Here is a 19,795-nt window from a genome sequence, read left to right as displayed (position 1 = left end):
ACCGTGTGGTTTCTGTTCTCATCCTGAAGCAAAGTTCTTAACCTAAGGTACTATTTCTGGGTTAGCGGAGTCTGTAACCTGAAGCATCTGTAACCTGAGGTACCACTGTATAAAGGTTAATAATAATAATAATAATAATAATAATAATAATAATAATAATGCAATTTCTGTTCACATTAACTGATGGCGAACCAGTGGGTGGCAGGGATATGGAGCCCTTTTGGGCATAGCGCTAGTTATTATTCAATACAGGTGTGTCTCCCCCGCTCCCCACCATCAATCAAGCAGCTGAGCTGCCCTCCCACCATATTGCCATGTCAGCAGAAACTCCTGCTTTGCTCCAAAGGAGGTATTCAATCTGATGCTCCCCCTTTGGTAAAAATGTGCCCTTTCCACATCTGTCTTGCATAATGGAACAAGCACCACATCAGAGCTCTTAGCACATCGCCCTGGAGCTGAGCAAGCCCAAATTGGCTTTGATATCCATTGCAGGTGATTCATTTGGAATCTTGAATGCAGGAAGAGAAAAGAGGTGGGGAGGTGTGATGATGATTTGTGGGTCACTATGGGAGAATGCAGTGTCTCAGGTTGATGAGGCCATCAATATCCATCTAGTCCAGCATCTAGGTCCAACAGTGGCCACCCTCTCAGTCTAGCCTACCTCACAGGATAGTTGTGTGGGTTAAAATGAGGACTAGGACCTGGGAGACCAGGGCTCCAATCCGCACTTCATGGCCATGAAGCTCACTTGAGGACCTTGGGGGCTTAGTCCTTGCCTCTCAGCCTACCTCACAAGGTTGTTGTGAAGATAAAACATGGTGGTGGGATAAAACATGTACATCACCTTGAGCTTCTTGGAAGGGGGGATATAAATGCAATAAATACATGATAATTCTATACATCTTTTCGAATAAAGATCCCTTGTCAAAGATACACAGTGTAATTGATTTCAACTGAAGGGTGGAAAGGGTTGTGTAGTGGAAATTACAGTATATGCTTTGATAGCCTGCATGCTAAGAGATGTAAAACCTGTAAAAGAGAATGTTAGAGGATGTTGTTAGGATAATCCACTTTCTCATTCTTGTATTAAGAAAGTGTCAAGAATATTTGTGCAGGGAAAACTCAGCTTCTGGTAGAGAAGAGACAGCCTGTTCTCTTTGCTGAATCAGGCATCTGGCTCTGATACTGCAGGCATGCTTTTCCTCTAAGAATGGGACTTAATTTCTGCACCTGTGTAAAGCTACGGCAGGAAAATGCCTATGTATAAGCCTGTGTGATTTATGTGATTTATAGGCCTGTGGACTCTACCTTTGTGGGTAGAGTCCCACAATGCTGCTGCATTGTCCAAAATAAAGCTGGCATAATGGCGTGTTCGTTGAAGATCTCTACCACAGTTGTTTTAGGAATTCGAAGAGAGCCTTCTTGGGGCATTGGTCTTCATTTGGAAATGTATCGCCTGGCTCACCTTTCCCACTAATTGCGATCAATCCATCTTGCTTAGGTTAAGTGAAAGCAAATCAGGAAGACAGATGGAATCACACTCGTGAGAACATATGAAGAACCTGCTGGATCAGGCCAATGGCCCATCTAGTCCAGGATCCTGTTCTCACAGTAGCTGACCAGATGCCCCAAGTGTAAACCTTAACTCAGGATTCAAGCACAAGAGCAACTCCCCCCTTCTGGGGTTTACAGCAAATGGAATTCAGAAGCATTGATGCTTCTGACCATGGAGGCAGAGTACAGCCATCGTGGCTATCAGCCATCGAGGTCCTCTCCTCCATGGACCTGTCTAATCCTCTGTTAAAGCCTTTCTTGTTCAAGAAGCATTCAACGTCAGGGTGGGTCAGGTGGAAACAGTAAACTTGATTTATTGGAAAAAAACTATTACATTTATTCCTTTATTACACAGGTTTAAATTTTGTTTTTCCCCTTTAAAAAATTACCTTTTGATGGGCACTGTTGGATTGGAATGTTCGAACCTGTACAAAGAGGTCTGGGCATTCACACACATATCCCATAATACTTTAAAAAAAGCCGGGGGAGGAGTATGTATTTAAAACTTTGTTTTTTCATAGGTTTATTTTTTTTTCTCAATCAACATTTGTTCAAGTCATAATATATATTAAGAGAGGAAAAGGGGAGGGGATAAAATTACACAGAAATATATGTCTGCAAATACAAGGAATAATTTTTATTGCAATATACCGTTAGGTAAGTGGTCTGGGAGGGGAGGAAGGAAAAAGGGTCAAAACTTCAGTACAGTTTTACAACACTTGGTAGGATTATTTTTTTTGACAGAAACACCCAACAGAAAGAAGGGGGGGGATTAAAGATTCATTGAAGAGAAATTAGCAGAACAGAATCACATGACCTAAGTGTGTGGGTGTGCTTAGTAGGTATCTCCATCCATCCAATTAATAAGCCATTTCTTTTGCAGGTTCAAACACTCAAGCCTTTGGATTTCCTAGCATTTTTCAAGGTGCAAGGAAATAAAAATAAGGTATGGTATTCCCAAATTGTCTTTTTGGCTAAAGATGCTGTTCTAGAATGGTAGGGCTCAAACTTTATAACCTTCGGGGAACATGATCCATCAGCTGTGAAGGGGCTGAATGTCCACCATGTTGTTCAGAAACTGCCTTTCACAACCTGGTGCCCTCAGGGCTACAATTCCCAGACATCTTGAGGGCACCAGGTTGCAGAGGGATGGTCTAATGCATAGGCACCAGTCGAGCCTCTTGGGGCTGACTCTTCATATCCATGAACCAAAAGTGCAATCTAGGGTCAAACACCACCTTAACCAAGGGGGTGAGAGAAGGGAGGCTTGCTCATTCATTTCAGGGTGTCATTATCCTTAACCTAATGCATTTCTGCCTCTACCTGTTGCATTTTGGGGGGAAGCTCAAGGAATGCTATGTGAAAGCAGTTCTATATCCACCAGGGAAGCTGCCTCGCTCTCCCTGATCTTCTCAATGAGGGATCCCTGGTGTGTGTTTCCAAGCTTGCCCAAGAGAACACAAAATGCTCTGAGAATTCTATGGTACAAGTATGAATGGAGTCTGAACTAGAAAGCACCATGGAGCACCTCAGGGCCCTGTCCCCTTGGTTCATTTAAAAAATAGGAAAATACATCATATAAAGGCTCCTGTTCACAGTATACATGATGTATTTTCCTTTGTAAAGACTGACCTCCAATTGACCTCCTTGGACAGGGGTCTTTTGGCAAAAGTGCTCTGCTTCTTATTTTCCTTCTTTAGGAGTACCACTCACCCAACTCATGGAGAGAAGAAACAAAAAAAGTGAAGGCCCCAACTGAAACAGTTTATTGCTAGCAAGCTTCTGCCCTCCCCTTCCTCAGTGGTCTTTAGGTAAAAGGCACACAGGATCACACCATCTCTTATTGCTGTTGCAATGCAGTTTTGGGTTGGGGGGGGCAAGCTTGACTTCAGGACATCAAACAAATACATAAATTAGCACCACAAATATTCAGCGCACGAGTACAAATCTGGCATAGTTAATCATCCTATAAAAATGCATGAATATTCTATTTGTTACAAAAGGAAAAACAAAACAAAACAAAAAACCCTCCCCGCAAGCAAGCACAGCTTTAATACTTTTCTACAGAAGTGGGCTGGTCTATGCATTGAAATAATTAGACTAGCATGCAACTCCATTCAAGACTGTGGATGGGGTGGGGGTCGAGAGGGGGGTAGAATGGGGTGCTGGAAAGGTGCTCAATCAGAACATCATTAAATGAGCCTTGGAGGGAGGTAAATGGCAGGGGGGTGTCCACCAGTGTCGTCGTCAGAGATAGCACCAACAAAAAAAGAGAAAATGTAAATAATAATAATAAAAAATATAAGCACCTGTGTTTTTATTATTTTTTTTAATTATTTTAAAAGTAAAAATAATAATGGAGATCCCTGCCATGTACAATCCTCCAACGAGGGAGGAGGAATTTTGGGGAGGGGGGAGAGGCTTTTAGTTTTTGGGGGAAATATATATATATTTTTAAAATGAAACCTGTACCTTGAAATCAAGTGGAGTGACAGCTGACCCCAAGTCTGTACTACTTGTCAGAGCTGACAAAGGCACTTTCTTTCTCTTTTTGCAGCAGAGTCATGGATTTCCAGTATAACAATATGCTTTGTTAATTAAAAAAAAACACACAATCCTGACATTCCTCAGGTTCTCTTTTCCTTTGGAGAGCTGCGGCATGGTTTATCTGATCACCTCCCCCCCACTTCAAAAGTAAAACCACTCAGGCACATGAGGAATACTGTGTATATTGATTGTGTAAGCATCAATAGAGAAAGCACCAACTTAGTCAGAAGTAAGGGTAAAATCCTGGAAGAAAGGCTTACTCGGCAGTAAGAGGGATAAACTCAAGTGCAGCCTTACATCTGTGTTTATGCATAAGGCTCAAAGTGCCTGAATGTTTTTACCAGGTGCACCCACCCCACGGGTGCAGGGAGGGAACCGCAACAGCAATTCATTGCCTGAATTGCAGGAGGCTGGACTAGTTGACCCTTGGGGTGCCTTCCAACTCTACATGATTTTATGCCTCCTGGACTGGTGTTTTTCATCAGATGGGCTGGTTTGCTGGTAAGAAATGTGGGCTCGTAAAATTATCAATCAGGGACATGGGGCAAGTCACATGCATGCTTTGAACCAGAGGCATTTTATATTTAATATAATAATATACAAATATTTACTTAACAACATACAAAAATAGAAGCACCTTTATCATATGGGGAAGACAGTCGGAACCTGGGAAAAGTTTTCTTTCCTGTAATTGGTTTCAGTTGTAACTTTTAGGATCAAAGTTTTACAAAAAGCAATTTTTTTTAAAAAAAGTTTATTCCATATGAGTTCTGTTTGAAACACCAGCGGTCTGGTAATCTAACCTGGGAGGATTCTGGAGCATCCTAAGTCTACGCTCCTATGCCGAGGACAAGTGAGTTGTTGTGTCACGCCTGGAGAATAGTTTTCTGCAGGATTTTTCCAGAACCTTCCAAGAGACGGGGAACTTTAACGATCCACAGTACCTGGTCTTCCCCCAGCTTTGGCAAGGTTGTCAAAATTACGGTAGAACAAGACCTGGTTTTGTGGTCTCAGTGTGTTGAAACAACAGCTGTATGTTCAAGTGCAGGAAACTCTTTGGTGGCCTCAGAGGAGATGCAGAGCAAGAGGGTTTTTGGAGAGATGGCCTTTGCTGGTAGTGGATGTCCTTAGGTCATGTGATTCTGGAGTCTGCAGTGGGAATGATGATCCTGGGGCTTAAAAATGGTTTGGGAAGGGTGATCCAGCGGCAGAGTTGGAGCACAGGCAAAACAGAAGCGGGGGGAGGAAAGAAAAACCCAAATAGATAGCAATCCCATCAAACTGTCCAGTTTTAGAACGTGCATGTGACGATGACACAAAAATGGAACCAAAAACCGAAGGCGCGATGAGGTTACGAGGTTGCTCATTTTGGAGAACTAGTTTTCTGAGTGGTCCCTTAGCCCATGAAGCAAGCTGGTCCCACCTCGAACCCAAACTTCTGCGATGCTTCTCCAAAGTCGTTGAACATGATGTCAACAATGGGGACCTGCTCCACTTTGGGGGTGTTGATTTCCAAGACCGTCTTCTGGTAGCCTTTCTTTGCCTGGAGGGAAATGGAGAAAATTGAAAGGCAGGCCACCTCGCTTATGATGCTGAGCAACTGGAAATCAAAAGCATACTGCTTCCAACAGTGGAAATAGACCATAAGAAGAGCCTGATAGATCAGGTCAAAATGGGCCCATCCATTCCAGCATCCTGTCCTCACTGTGGGCAACCAGATGCCCCAATGGGAAGCCCATAAGCAGAACATGATCTGAACGGCCACTCTTCCCACTTGGGACTCCCAGTAACTGGTATTCAGAGGCATCCTGCCTTTAACAGTAGAGCTAGCATCCAACCCAGAGGGGTGGAACCCCAGGGCTAAAATCCTTAGCTATCAAATATCCTTCTTAGAAAACATGCCAAAAATCAAGGTCTGTTGCCTTCTGTTTGCAAAACAACTGCCCCACCCCTGAGTTGCGACCTCCAGGCTCTTGCTGTTAGTCCAGCCTGGACTGTGAATCACATTAGCTATGATTCCTGCGTTGCAGACGGTTGGACTCAATAACCCTTTAGGTCCAACTCTGTACAGTGGTACCTCAGGTTACAGCCACTTCATGTTACGTTCTTTCAGGTTACGTCCCGCGGCGACCCGGAAGTACCGGAAAGGGTTACTTCTGGGTTTTGCCACTCGCGCATGCGCAGACATACAAAATGATGTCATGCGCATGCACAGAAGTGGCGAATCGTGACCTGCGTGTGCGCAGACGTGCCGCTGCGTGTTGCACTCTTTTCATGTTGCGAATGGGCCTCCGGAACGGATCCCGTTCGCAACCAGAGGTACCATTGTAGTTCTATGATTCTAAGACATGCAGATACTCACTGCACAGCCATCCAGGACAGCCCTGATGAAGGGGTTGTTGTCATAGGACATCTCCTCGTCATTGGAACCCAGGAAGCGGATGGCCTTGTCATAGTTGCCAGCCGTGGCGTCGTGCCAGGCCACCGACTGGAAGCAATTGTAGGTGAGGTTCTGGTGGGCGGAAGCACTCAGGAGCCTCAGGAAGGTCATCTGCACCACGCCAATGGGGTTGCCATCGGAATCAACATAGGAGAGCTGAGGGGGAAAGAAGAAGAGGAGAGGGAGGAAGCAGGGAAGGCAAGGCTGTGCAACAACTTGGAAGGTGGTGGAACTCTCCTTGGAGGTTTTGAGCAGAGCTTGGATAGCCATTTGTCAGAGATGCTGTAGTTGAGATGCCTACATTGCAGGGGGTTGGACTAGATGACACTCAGGGTCCCTTCCAACTCTATAATTCTATGATTCCATGAACTTGGGAGGCATCAAGGGCTAACAACAGATGGCGTATGGAAGGCAGAACATCAGAAGAGGCTTGCAGCTGGATCAGGCCAAAGGACAGCTGGATCTTATAGTGGCCAACCAGGTGCCCCAATGGGAAGTCCACAAGCAGGACCTGAACGCAACAGCGGAGCTCTCGCCATTTGTGATTCCAAGCAACTGGAATTCAGAGTTATTCATACTGCCTCCAACAGTGGGTGGAGCCCTGCTGGTTCAGGCCAATGGCTCATCTGTCCTTACAGGCCAACGAGATGCCTTTGATGTCAAGTAGGACACAAGCACAAGAGCACTCTCTACCCACTGTGGCTTCCATTAATTTCATAGAATCTTAGAATTGTAGAGTTAGAAGGGACACAAAGAGTCCTCAAATCAAACCCCCAGCAATGCAGGAATCACAGCTCATCACAGCTCATTTCAATGGATCTGCTCTGGGTAGGTAGGCAGGGAAATGTGTATGCAGCAAAGAACAGGGTACTGGGTGTAACAGATGGTATATTTGGGCATTCTGTTCTGGTTTTGCAACTGCTCTCAGACAGAAGTACCTGCCCTCGCTAGATATTATGGACTGCATTTTAGGAACGTGTTCTGCAGACAGCCTGTTCCTTTGAAAGAACCTGGAAGGGGGCGGAAGGAAATAGGGATGTACCAAATGAAAACAGGAGAGACTCACAAGGAAGGCATCACAAAGAAATAAAGAAAAGGTATACCAACCAATGATCTGGATCTGTGTCCACGCATATCCGGAGAGATCAACATGACTAATCATGGCAAGCTCAGCATGCCAACAGAGAAGGCGCTACCTGCATTTTAGAAGACAAACTGGCCAACCAGCTGTCACCACCTCAGAACTGCCATATTCCTTTCTTAGTCATTTCGGGGAGGCGGCACTGATTTATAGCCACGGTGGCGATTGGGAAAGAGGAATGCTCACCCAACAGAGGATCCCAAATCAAATTGGAAAAGATAATGGAGCTCGCTTGTGCCATTCTCCAAGACTATTACAGGTCATTGCTTTTTAACGAGTATTGTAGAATGCAGAATGTCACTAGCCTTATCATCCTCCTTGGAATTCTTCTAGTACAGGAGAATTCTCCAAATCACAGGCCACCGTACATTTGAAACACAGTGATACCATTTTAAACAGTCATGGTTCCCCTTAAAAAATTCTGTGAGCTTGAGTTTATTCAGGGTACTAAGAGTTCTTAGGAGACCTCTATTTCCTCTCCCAAAACTACGATCTCCATAGTTTCCTGGGAAGAATGATTACTTATTAAGGCATTCTGAACAAACTACAACTTCTAACCTTCCTTACAAGGTTGTTGTGTGGACTTTCCCCAAAGAATTATGGGAGCTGTAGTTTGTCAAAGGTGCTGAGAGTTGTTAGGAGATCTCTGTTCCTCCTTTACAGAACTACAGTTCCTGGGAAGAGGTGAACCACTCTGGAAATTGTAGCTCTGTGAAGGGAATGGGGCGGATATTTAATGAAGCAGATTTTGTGAAATAATAATAATTATTATTAAACCAACAGGACAACATGTCCTCAGAGCTGCTTGTTTACTTATAATATTATAATAATAAGAGTTTGTGACTGGAGCCATATGGCTGCAAGATTATAATGAGCTTGAACAGGTGCAAAAGCTCATAAAAATCTAATGGGAGTTATGCATTTGTTCCAGGGCTGGAGCAGGGGGAGGGGGAACCCCCCAAGGTGAATCTCACAATTTGTAATCCCATTTTTCACTCTCCTGGATGGAAAAGGTGCTCTGGGCAATTAAAGGAGGGTGGAACCCTCCTTCTGAATAGCTTAGGAGTTTTGAGGTGAATAAGGGACATGGGTGGTGCTGTGGTCTAAACCACAGAGCCTAGGGCTTGCTGATCAGAAGGTCAGCGGTTTGAATCCCCATGACGGGGTCAGCTCCCGTTGCTCAGTTCCAGCTCCTGCCCACCTAGCAGTTTGAAAGCATGCCAAAGTGCAAATAGATAAATAGCTACTGCTCTGGCGGGAAGGTAAACGGCATTTCCGTGCACTGCTCTGGTTCGCCAGAAGTGGCTTAGTCATGACCCAGAAGCTGTACGCCGGCTCCCTCGGCCAGTAAAGTGAGATGAGCGCCACAACCCCAGAGTTGTCTGTGACTGGACCTAATGGTCAGGGGTCCCTTTACCCTTTTAAAGGTACTCAGAGAGCCACATCCAAACCAGAGATTGAGAGCACAGTGATGCCACGTTCAACTGTCAAGGCTTCTTCCCCCAGAGAATCCTGAGAACTACAGTATGTTCAGAAATGGGGTTAGCCACATTAAAAGCCCTGCAGTGCATCACCAAGGAGTGGGATCTTCTGAGACCTTTTGGGACTTGCAGGAGAAACTCTCCCACAGACCTCAGCAATCCTCTCTGTCTGCACCAGAAGAGTTTGTGGGGGTTGTTCTGCTTTGAGGCTAGTGACATTTCTCCAATAAGTCACCTGCTCCTTCCAAAATATCGGGTTGGGGTGTCTTCTAGATGCTGGTAGCTATTTTGAACAGAAGATGCAATACTAAAGCAGAAGGAGAGCAGCAGGACATCAAAATGTGCAAAGAGGCAGGAAGGGAGATTTTGAGTAGTTGCTAACCATTCAGGTCTTCCTGACCCCAGCACAAAAAGTTTTGCCTATGGCTAGCAGAGAGCAGAGAAACTGGCCAAGGCACAAAGACTACATGTGGTGCAGCACCGATACTGCAAATTAGTACAGTGCTGTGCATTTGCGGACATAACAACTCTCTCCCCTGCACGGGGAGGGAAGGGCTCTTAACACGTACACAGGAGATGGCAGTTGTGCTCTGTTAAGTGGGAGCTCCCTTGCCAGCCATGTGGGTGCAGATTCAAGAGTGTTGCATGCAAAGTGATGGTGGCTGAAGGACCAGGATGCCCATTTCGTTTGGTTTTGAAGATTTAAGGCAGAAGCATCACGAGCTAGTGTGGTGTAGTGGTTAGAGGGTTGGACTAGCACCTGAGAGCCCAGGGTTCAAATCCTCACCTGGTCATGAATCTCACTGGGTGACCTTGGGGGCCAATCCCTGCCTCTCAGTCTAGCCTACCTCACAGGGTTGTTGTGGGAATTAAATGGGGAGTGGGAGATCCATGCAGAAGATCTTTGGTGAAAAAGGTGATATAGAAATGCAAGCAATAAACTTCAAAGAGGTTTTGCAAGAGAGCCATAGACTGAAGGGATGAATCTAAACCAAAACCAACAGATTCTCATATTCCATAGGGCTGCTCTGAGTAGACCTACTGGCATTACTAACTTGGGTATGTTCAGTTCAGTAGGTGTCCTCTGAATACAACTTAGCTGGAACCAACCCATTTAATTAATTAAACTAACTGGTACCTTGTTAAAGGTATCCATGAATAACATATTAAGGAATCTAATGAATTTGGAGCTTCAGCAGTCAGTAAAATCTTTTTATTGCTCCCACTCCATCAATGGCTCAAGTTCGAATTTGCAGACTTTCAAGTTCAGAACCATGAAAGGCTGAATCCTGAGACTTGTCTAAGTTATGCAGAACTGAGTAAAAGTTTTGCACTAGATTCAGCCCAAGCCCAAATCCAAAATCAGTTCATTTGAGATCTGGGCTTTGGCCAGGTCAGGTAGAGACAGCCCTAGGTTGCCCTCAGTTGCATCAGGCAATCTGGAGTAGCCCAGGAGTGGGGCGTTGCAGGGTGGGGTGGAAAAGAAACTGTGTCAGCTGCACACACCTATTCCCAGCAGGGGAACACCAACGTGAACCCTGCTAAAGGCACTGGGGAATCAGACCCCAGTGCTATTGGATCCTCCTGTGCTTTCAGTGTTGTCAGGAGCGTGGAAGGAGACACATCCTAATTAGAACTGATTCAGGGACACATCTAGGTCAGCTGTTACCCAGGTTGGGGCCTTGGATTGGGTCTGGGTGCATGTGTGCTGCGCCAGTGCCCTAGCCAGCCACTTGTGGCTAATATTAGCCAGCCAGATGGTGACAGGCAGATCTCGGAGGAGGCATGAAGCAAAGATACACCCCAGCTCCTCCTTAAACTGTTCCTCTGTAGTCATTTAGAGCCCCCCAATGCTTGTGCTGGTTAGTCCATCATGCAGTGTGTGAGCGGGCAGGTTTTTCAGGAGATGGCCATAACCAAAAAGCGGGCGTGTCTGGCGTGTCTCCTCCCAGTCAGAGGCATGGTGGGGTGCCAAAAGCTGAGCAACTTACCAGGGACCCCCGCTTGAAATGACTATACCATGTGGCCGGCTGCTCTTTGGGCCATCGAGCCATTTTGCTCTGCAAAATATGAGACACGTTTAAAGCAAAACTGGAAAGTGAGAAGGGGGAGTGCCTTACCAGTTTACCACGCTTGAATTCACTGAACCAGGAGCCTGGGTTTTCCTTGGGCCATGTGGTAATCCTGGCCTGAAAGTGGCAGAAGATGCGTGGCGAGGAGGAAGAAAAGGAAAAGGGTTGAGAGAGAAAAATAAAGAGAAGAGTTATATTCGGAGGGGCACAGACTCACATTGAAATATCTCCAACTTCTCCCCAAAATACACATAAGTACATCCTTGTTGGTTCAGGCCAAAGGGGTCCATCTAGTGCAGCATCCTTTCATGACAATAGCCAACCAAGTGCTCCAATGGGAAGCCCACAAGCAGGACCGAGTACAACAGTAACACTACCCCCACTTGAGATTAATGTCAACTGGTATTCAGAGGCATATCAACTCAGACACTGGGGGAGGAATATAAGATAGGATTTTGGAATCTGTGGCCCTCCAGTTGTTGTTGGACTCCAACTCCCATCAGCCCCAGCCAGCACGGTTGGAGATGATGGGAGCTGTAGTGCAGCAACACCTGGAGGGCCACAGATTCCCCACTCCCTTGACACAGAAAATAAGAAGAGCCTGGCTGTTGGATCAAGCCAAAGGGTGCTCATCTAGTCCAACCTCATATTCTAACAATGGCCACCCAGGTGTCCCAGTGGGAAGCCTTGGAAGCAGGACCTGAGCAGAAGAGCAACTTTCTCCTGTGGCTTCCAGCAACTAGTATTCAGAAGCATTACTGCCTCCAATAGCAGGGTGAAAACACAAAAAGAGCCCTCCTGGATGAGGCCAAAGGGGGCCCAAGTAGTCCAGTAGCCTGTTCTTACAGTGGCCAACCAGGTGCCCATTAGGAGAAGCTAGCAAGCAGGATGTGACCACAACAGCAGTTCTCCTCTTCTGCAAATATATTTTAAAAATGTTTTCCCCCCTGTTAGGTAGGAGAACGGCATTGCAAAATTCAGAAAACTGTTGATTTCAAAGGACAGTGGTGTTTTGGTTCCGGAAATGCAATTCTGAAAAGTTCACATTAGAAATATAAGCGGATCAAATCCACTCCCCCCATCCAGAGGTATTTTTGTTACCATGACAGCTACGTTCCTCCTTTCTGTTTAAAATCAAGGTGACCTGGTGCCAAATCTGAGCTCTCTCTCTCTCTTTATCTTGGAAGAATTCCTGAACTGGAAAGTTAACTGCTTGACTTCAAGATCAAACTTTTCAACCCTTACGAATGCACGGCTGTAAAACAATTATGCCCCCGGTGACAACTCTCATTACTTTGGGGTTAATGGTCTGTATAACCTCTGGAGAGGTGTTGGGCTACAACCATCAGCAAGCCCTGCCAGTAAAGAACAAGCAGAAATATCACTCTCCTGGGTAAATGGTCCATTTATCCAGGAAGGTTGGAGGTGGCTGAATAAGGTTTGGAAGCAAATGGTCGGAATGGCAAAACTGCTACTCTGAGCCCAGAACCAATGAAGAGCACATGTAGGGTCAGCCCAATTGGTTTGTATCACAGGAGCCACCAGTGTTGAATCTTTCAGAGCAATGGTTCCTTGACATATTTCTTGGGCACCCATGATGCCACAGAATCCACTCGCTAACTGCATAGGTTGGTGATTACCTTGAACATGAGGCTGCTGGAATGAGGCTAATGGCTCATCTAATCCAGCATCATGTTGTCATAAAAACAAAAGAACCTGCTGGATTAGGCTAGTGGCTCATCTAGTCCAGCATCATCTTCACACAGTGGCCAACCAGATGCCCATTAGGAGAACCTATCAGTACCCAAGCACAAGAGCCTTCTTCTCTCTTGTGGTTTTCAGCAACTGGTACTCAGAAGCATTACTGACTCCAGCTGCGGAGGCAGAACATAGCCATTGTGGTTAGTAGCCATCAATAGCCCTCTCCTTCGTGGATTTGTCCTCTTTTAAAACCACCCAAGTTAGTGGCCACCACTGTCTCCTGTGGGAGCAAGTTCCATAGTTTAACTACCGGTTTGTGCCGCATGAAGAAGTGAAGAAAAGTGCACAGAGCTGAAGGAGGAAATTGGAAGCAATTCCATCCTTAGGGAAAGACAAGAAATAGGGTGTTGCCTTCTACTGAGTTAGACCATTGGTCCATCTGACTCAGTATTTCCAGTACGCAGTGGCAGAGGCTCTCCGGGACTTTGGGCACAGGACATTGCCAGCCCTACCTGAAGACTGAATCCAGAATCTTCTTGCACGCAAATAATATGTCTACTACTGAGCCCTTCCTTTAAAAATGAAGTAGGAGTCTAGTCTTCATACTTTTGAAGAAAGGGTTGAGTTGAAAAAGGAACACGGGAAGCTGCATTATACTGAGAGAAATCCATTGGTCCATCTAGTTTAGTACTGCCTACACTGACTGGCAGCAGTGACTCTCTAGGGTTTCAGGCATAGGACATTCCTACTTGTAGATGCCATCAGGGATTGAACATGGGGCCTCCTGCATACAAAACAGATGCTTCATCACTAAGTTGTGGTCCTTCCCCTAAAAACAAAGATTCTAGTCCTTGTAGTTCTGAATAAAAAGTTGAGTTAAATAGGAATATAGGAAGCTATCTTAGAATCATGGAAACATAGAATTGTAGCACTGAAAGGGACCCCAAGTGCCATCTAGTCCAACCCCCTGCAATGCAGGAATAACAGCTAAAGAATCCTTGTTAGAGGGCCATTCAACCACGGGATGTTAAAAATCTCCAAGGAAGGAGAGGCCATCACCTTCTGACGGAGTCTGTTCCACCACTGAATGACAGAAAGCTATTCCTAATTTTTAGTTGTAATCTCCTTTCTTGTCATTTGAATCCATAGGTTCAGGCCCTCCCTTCTGGAGCAGCAGAAAACTAGCAGGCTCCATCTTCCACATGGCAACCCTTCAGATAGTTGAAGACGGCTATCAAATATGGTTTTACTGAGCCAGGCCATTGGTCCACCCAGCTTAGCACTGCCAAAAGCTCTTCAGAATTTTGAACAGGGGTCTTTCCCAGTCCTAGCTGGAGATGCAAGTGGGGGCTGATCTTGGGACCTTTTGCATGCAAAGGAGATGCTCTGCCATGGAGCCCTGAAGCCTGGAGTTCTTTGAAGCATAATCTTAAAGGATCTGACCTGGAGGGCTTTGACTATATCCTGAACAGTGTAATGATTAAGGAAATCATGTTTCCTTCCTAAAATGTTCATAACACCCCCCTGGAAAAAAATATCAAAGTCTCCTGTTCCTCCTTAATACAGTTCTACATAATCTCTCCACTCCCAGCCTATTAACTGCTCTCATGATTTCTTTATGAAATGCAACACAGCTACATTTTTCCTGCATTTTATATGCAAACATGGGACAAGGCTACTTTCAGGACAGTGAGCTATTAGGCTTATAAAAAATATGTACTGTGAATAAGCAAGTACTTTTTCTTTATCGCAATAATTTATACACAGGCCTTTTGAACTACGGCCTCTCACTTCAAATATAGTTCTGGAGATCAAGCCATTATTAGGAACTGAGTAGCTTTTTAGGGTGCAATTAGGCACAAGATAGGGGCCGCTTGGTTCTAAATAAGGTGGTGGACTCTCATTCATTGAAGGTTTCTTAGCAGTGGTTGGATAGCCACCTATCAGGGATTCTTTAGCTGTGATCCCCGCATTGCAGGGGGTTGGACTAGATGACCCTTGGGGGACCTTCCAACTCTACAGTTATATGATTTTAAGCTTCCTATAGAACCAAATCAAGGATCCAATGGACAGGTCAGTTTTTCTGCCTGCTTTCCAACGTGAAAGTGAAAGGGATGCCCAGATTAGTGAGAAAGTAAGTAAGTAAGTAAGTAAGTACAGTGGTGCCCCGCAAGACGAACGCCTCGCAAGACGAAAAACCCGCTAGACGAAAGGGTTTTTCCGTTTTGGAGGCGCTTCGCAAAACGAATTTCCCTATGGGGTTGCTTCACAAGACGAAAAAATCTTGCGTCCCCCGGCGGCTTTTTTTTGCTTTTTTGCCCTTTTCCTAAGCTGCTAAGCCGCTTATCAGCTGTTCCGCTGATAAGCCGCTTAACAGCTGATCGCTGGAAGCCGCTTGACAGCTGTAGCGCTAATCCGCTAAGCTGTCAATGGGCTTGCTTCGCAAGACGAAAAAACCGCTAGACGAAGAGAATCGCGGAACGGATTAATTTCGTCTAGCGAGGCACCACTGTAAGTAAGTAAGTAAGTAAGAGAAAAAGCTCACAAGAATCACTTACCCCTTCTGACTTCTTATCTGGGAAGATGCAGGTCTCCCCACCAGCGGTGAAATTACAGTAAACTTTGAAGGAATCCCTGGAACAACCTTGATTAGGATCTACCCAGTATTCACCTGGAGTTGGGACCATGTTTTTTTGAGGGGAGGAAGGAAGACAGGAAGAGTTGATACAAATCCTACAATTTAATCATCTAACACATTCCTATGTTTGTGAAAATCCTACTATATGACACCAATTTGTTTTCGCAACAATAAAAAGGGACTAGGGATGGAAGGATCTGTTTTGTTTTCTAAGTAGCAATTTGCAATCTCTCTTAAAAAGAATCCTCATGAAAATCCACCAGCATTTTGGAGTGAATTTCTCCTAATAAACCAATTTTATGCAACAAATGCTTATGTGCAGTTTTCACTAACAAATACATTTTTGCAAGAGATTTCCCTAAAGGTTATTTGTATTTGTATGTTATTTTCACTAATATCCTCACTTTTTATGCACTTTCCCCTAAGCTATGCATTTTATGAAACACTGGTTGATTGGAGAACTGCATCATGAAATTTGGGTAAGTGCAAATTTTTGATTCACCTATTTTTTCAGAAAGTGTGAATTTGACGGAATCAGCTTTAGACTCAAGAGTTGTAGAGGTGGAAGGGACCCCATGGGTCAACTAGTCTGAATACCTGCAGCAATCCCAGCAATGCAGGAATCCCAGCTACCGAATTAAGGTCTATCTGAGGCATCCCTATCTGAGGCATGTAGAAATTGCAGATGTGTACAACACTGTTCTTGTTCCCAGATGAACCCTCCTTCCCCTTCCTGCATATCCACTGATGCCCATCCATACCGTCTGGGAAATCTGGATGACAGAGTTGCAGATCTTTGCAGGTGCGAGCTGGGTTGTGCTGAGTGCCCAGCGGGTGCTTCATCTGCTCAATTTCCAGTTTTAGAGAGTTCAAGGAGCCAAAGATCTCCTCCATGCCGTCAGCGTAGTCCATGTAGTTGTCAGCATTGCCTTCGTTGACCAACTGGCTGGCGTCAATGTTCCGCCGGGTCCTCTTGGAGGACTGGATGGGAAGTGGTTGGATCACTTCCCCTGGAGGACCCTGGGGCAAGGAAGAAGTAGAGTGACATGGTTTAACTGGTGCTGAAGACAGAGAAAGACAACATGTAGGGAAGGGGAAACATCAAGGATGGGCTACTGTAAGCTGCTCTTCAAGGGACTGCCCTTGGGCCTGGTTTGGAAGCTCCAGCTGGTGCAGAATGTGGTATCCAGATTGCTGATGGGGGTATCTCGCTGATAACATGGGAACTACTGTTAAAGCATATTTACTGGCTGCCCATCTCTACCAAGGCAGGTTCAAGGTCCTTGAATTAATTTACAAAGCCTTGAACAACTAACATCCAGGGTACCTCAGAGATTGCCTGAGCCTTTATATTCGATGTTGAACAATGAAATTATCTGGAGGAGGATTGTTAGTCATCCCCTGAGTTGGGGAGGCTTGTTTGACAACAAAGAGAAACTAAGCCTTTAGTGTCATTGGCCCAGTCCAGTGGAACTTTATGCCACTGGAGTTTCAACAGGAGCCTTCTATACCAACTTTTAAATGCCCGATGAAAACATTTGTTATTCTCCCAGGCCTCTGCAGGCAGATAAGAACAGATCCTTCCACAATGGTTAACTGATGTCTGCTTTTAACTTTCCTGGTATTACCTGTATGGTCCTATGTCATTTTGGTGTAAACCACTTTGTTGTTTGTTTATGAAAAAGCTACCTGTAAATATTTCCAATAAAAAGGGGAGAGGTGTTCCAAAACCACAAAGGACATGGTGACCAGTACTTACAGGAGGCCCTGGTGGCCCAGGGTGACCAGTTTCCCCTTTTGGACCTGTTGGACCCTAGAAAGACAAAGAAACAGAAACCAGCACATGTTAGTTAGGTGGGCAATACAGACAGCCACAGATCAGAGGCTTGTCATCAAGGGATAACTCCTATTTGCTGTGGGCCAACCCTCTGACCCCAAGTCCTTTATATGGGAGCAGCTACATGATGAACAAAGATAGCCTTCTGAGTGTAAAAGAACCAGGTAAGGCCACCTCTTAATACAAGGATTCCCGAAATAGGGGTGGCAGTTTTCATCAATGTTTGGATGCAGAGAGCCATTTTGATTCAAGATGGTAGCCCAGAAAACAACTTTGGTGTGACTTTGCACATTTTTTGGCGAAGGTTTGGATGCTTCTCAAGATATCATTGCCAAACTCAATTCAGGGGTTCCTTGGGCAGGGATCTTCTTTGATGTTCAGACGCCAGGTGCCATTTTGAATCAAGATGGGAGACCAAAATGTGACTTTGGTATGACTCCACCAAATTAATGTTCTCAGTTGCATAGGTTTGACTTACCGATGATCCTTTAGCACCTTTTGGACCAGGAGGACCCTAGACCATGGAGAGAGTCAAACCAACAGTTAGTAGATTCACACACATACACAAATTATCACTCACATTAATGTAAGCTACTGATTTAAAACCCAAACACTATTACAGGTTTCAAATGAATGTGCTAGGGATACATTCATCTCTCCTCAAATATGGAAGATGGAGCAAGCTTGTTTTCTCCTGCTCCAAAGGGTGACACGAGCCAATGGATTCAAGTTACAAGAAAGGAGATTCCAACTGAACATTAGGTAGAATTTTCTGACAGTAAGAGATCTTCAACAGTGGAAAGGACACCCTCAGAAGGCAATGGACTCTTCTTCACTGGAGGTTTTTAAGCAGAGGCTGGATGGTCATCTGTCATGGATGCTTTATTTGAGAGATTCCTGCATTGCAGGGGTTTGGATTAGATGACCCTTGGAGTCCTTTCCAGCTCTACAATTCTATGATTCTATGAAGCCCCCAAGCAATATTTTGAAACATCTGTTTAACATTAAAAAAAGAAATCCCAGAGTTACTATGGGTTGTATCCCACCTACATTTTACTCAGAGTATCATAGAATCATAGAAATTTATGTTCCAAAGTTAGTCATGTCCATTCATTCTATTCGGGGGCCAATCCAGCCAACTCCTAGGTATGCTCCGGGATGGGCCATAGCTCATGTTTTAGTGCATCTGCTTTGCATGCTAAATATGCCAGGTTCTATCCGAAGATCTCTAGGTAGGGGGGGAATATCCTCTGCTTGAAACCCTAGAAAGCTGCTCTTCTATATAGAAGAGGGTCAGTCAATTCTAGGGATTGATCAGTAGAATCTGAGAAAGATCTGGTGCAACAGGATGTTTCTGGTAGTTTCCAGGCCTCCCATTTTCTTGTTGAACCCACAACAGGTCACAATGACATGTAGCCTACCAGGGTATTTACTGAATAGCTCGCCTCTCTTATGCACAAGTGACTCATTTGCATCATCGTTTTGGGAATAAGGATCTTTGAGAACTTGCTACGTACCGGTAAACCTGGAGGACCAGGAGGCCCAATTGGACCAGACGGACCTGTTATACCCTATAGAAAGAAACCCACACAGCAAAATCAATGTTTATTCAAGAGGAATTCAGAAAGTATCTGTTGTTAACAACAAGCTTTGGAGGAGCCAATTCTAAATTTGGATGTTTAAAAATATTTAAAGATTTAATCAAACTAATTAATTATTATACAATACAGAAGTACTCGTGAATATTTAAAGGGATACAGTAAATTAGAAGGAATGTATGGTTTTATGTTATGTTGCATATTTATCATTCCAAAATATTTCCCCATAAATTTCTTTGGTTGATTGATAGCATTAAAGTAAGTTAATGCTATCATCATTACAATTGACCAGGTGTAGGGAACCTCCGGCCTGCAGACGTTGCTAAACTACAAAGTCATTCATCCATTGTCATTGGCCACGTTGACTGGGGCTAATGGGATAGGAGTCTGGCAACATCCAACAACAGACTCCCCACATCTGTGACAAACTATGTTTTCTCAATCCAATCTAGCAATTTTATTAATTTAAATTTCATAAGCATCTTAGCATGATTTTCCACACACTCTACCCCAAATGAGTAACAGTTTGACAGCAATTTCTCCATATATAACATATTTTTATATGCTATTTTTACTAATAGGTTCTCACATTCCCCCCACAAATGCATTTCTTGTACAGGTTCTTTGGTTTGAGAAGTGCATTGCAAAATATAGGAATGTGGAAATTTGAAGGATAGCTGCACAGTGTATTTGTATGAGTAGTGCAAATTAGGTAGCTTCTCATTAAAACACAAGCAAAAATCAATTTTCTCTCCCAGTCACCACTTAGAAATCAGTCTTGCTGAT

At 44.6% G+C, this 19,795-nt stretch overlaps 1 protein-coding gene across 3 annotated transcripts in view; it reads right to left on the bottom strand.

Annotated features, from left to right (window-relative positions):
• Nucleotides 1-1,843: 1,843 nt before the first annotated feature.
• COL5A1 (collagen type V alpha 1 chain) overlaps nucleotides 1,844-19,795 on the bottom strand; it is a 177,036-nt gene continuing 159,084 nt past the window's right edge. Inside the window, exons 59-66 of one of the 3 annotated variants that reach the window (XM_083722005.1) lie at nucleotides 18,929-18,982; nucleotides 17,890-17,925; nucleotides 17,334-17,387; nucleotides 16,336-16,594; nucleotides 15,495-15,607; nucleotides 11,155-11,352; nucleotides 6,464-6,697; nucleotides 1,844-5,644 (exon numbers count right to left, since the gene is read on the bottom strand). In XM_083722005.1, coding sequence (XP_083578131.1) covers nucleotides 5,498-5,644; nucleotides 6,464-6,697; nucleotides 11,155-11,352; nucleotides 15,495-15,607; nucleotides 16,336-16,594; nucleotides 17,334-17,387; nucleotides 17,890-17,925; nucleotides 18,929-18,982 — 1,095 coding nt within the window. In that variant the 3' untranslated portion in view covers nucleotides 1,844-5,497. The remainder of the gene's footprint in view (nucleotides 5,645-6,463; nucleotides 6,698-11,154; nucleotides 11,353-15,494; nucleotides 15,608-16,335; nucleotides 16,595-17,333; nucleotides 17,388-17,889; nucleotides 17,926-18,928; nucleotides 18,983-19,795) is intronic. The other 2 variants (XM_083722007.1, XM_083722006.1) reach the window with 2 other exon arrangements.

The sequence above is a fragment of the Podarcis gaigeae genome, assembly GCF_964106915.1.
Source record: "Podarcis gaigeae genome assembly, chromosome: Z".
NCBI classification, from domain to species: Eukaryota; Metazoa; Chordata; class Lepidosauria; order Squamata; family Lacertidae; genus Podarcis; species Podarcis gaigeae.
The sequence above is the reverse complement of the archived record's forward strand: the minus strand, read 5'-3'. Positions and strand labels throughout refer to the sequence as shown.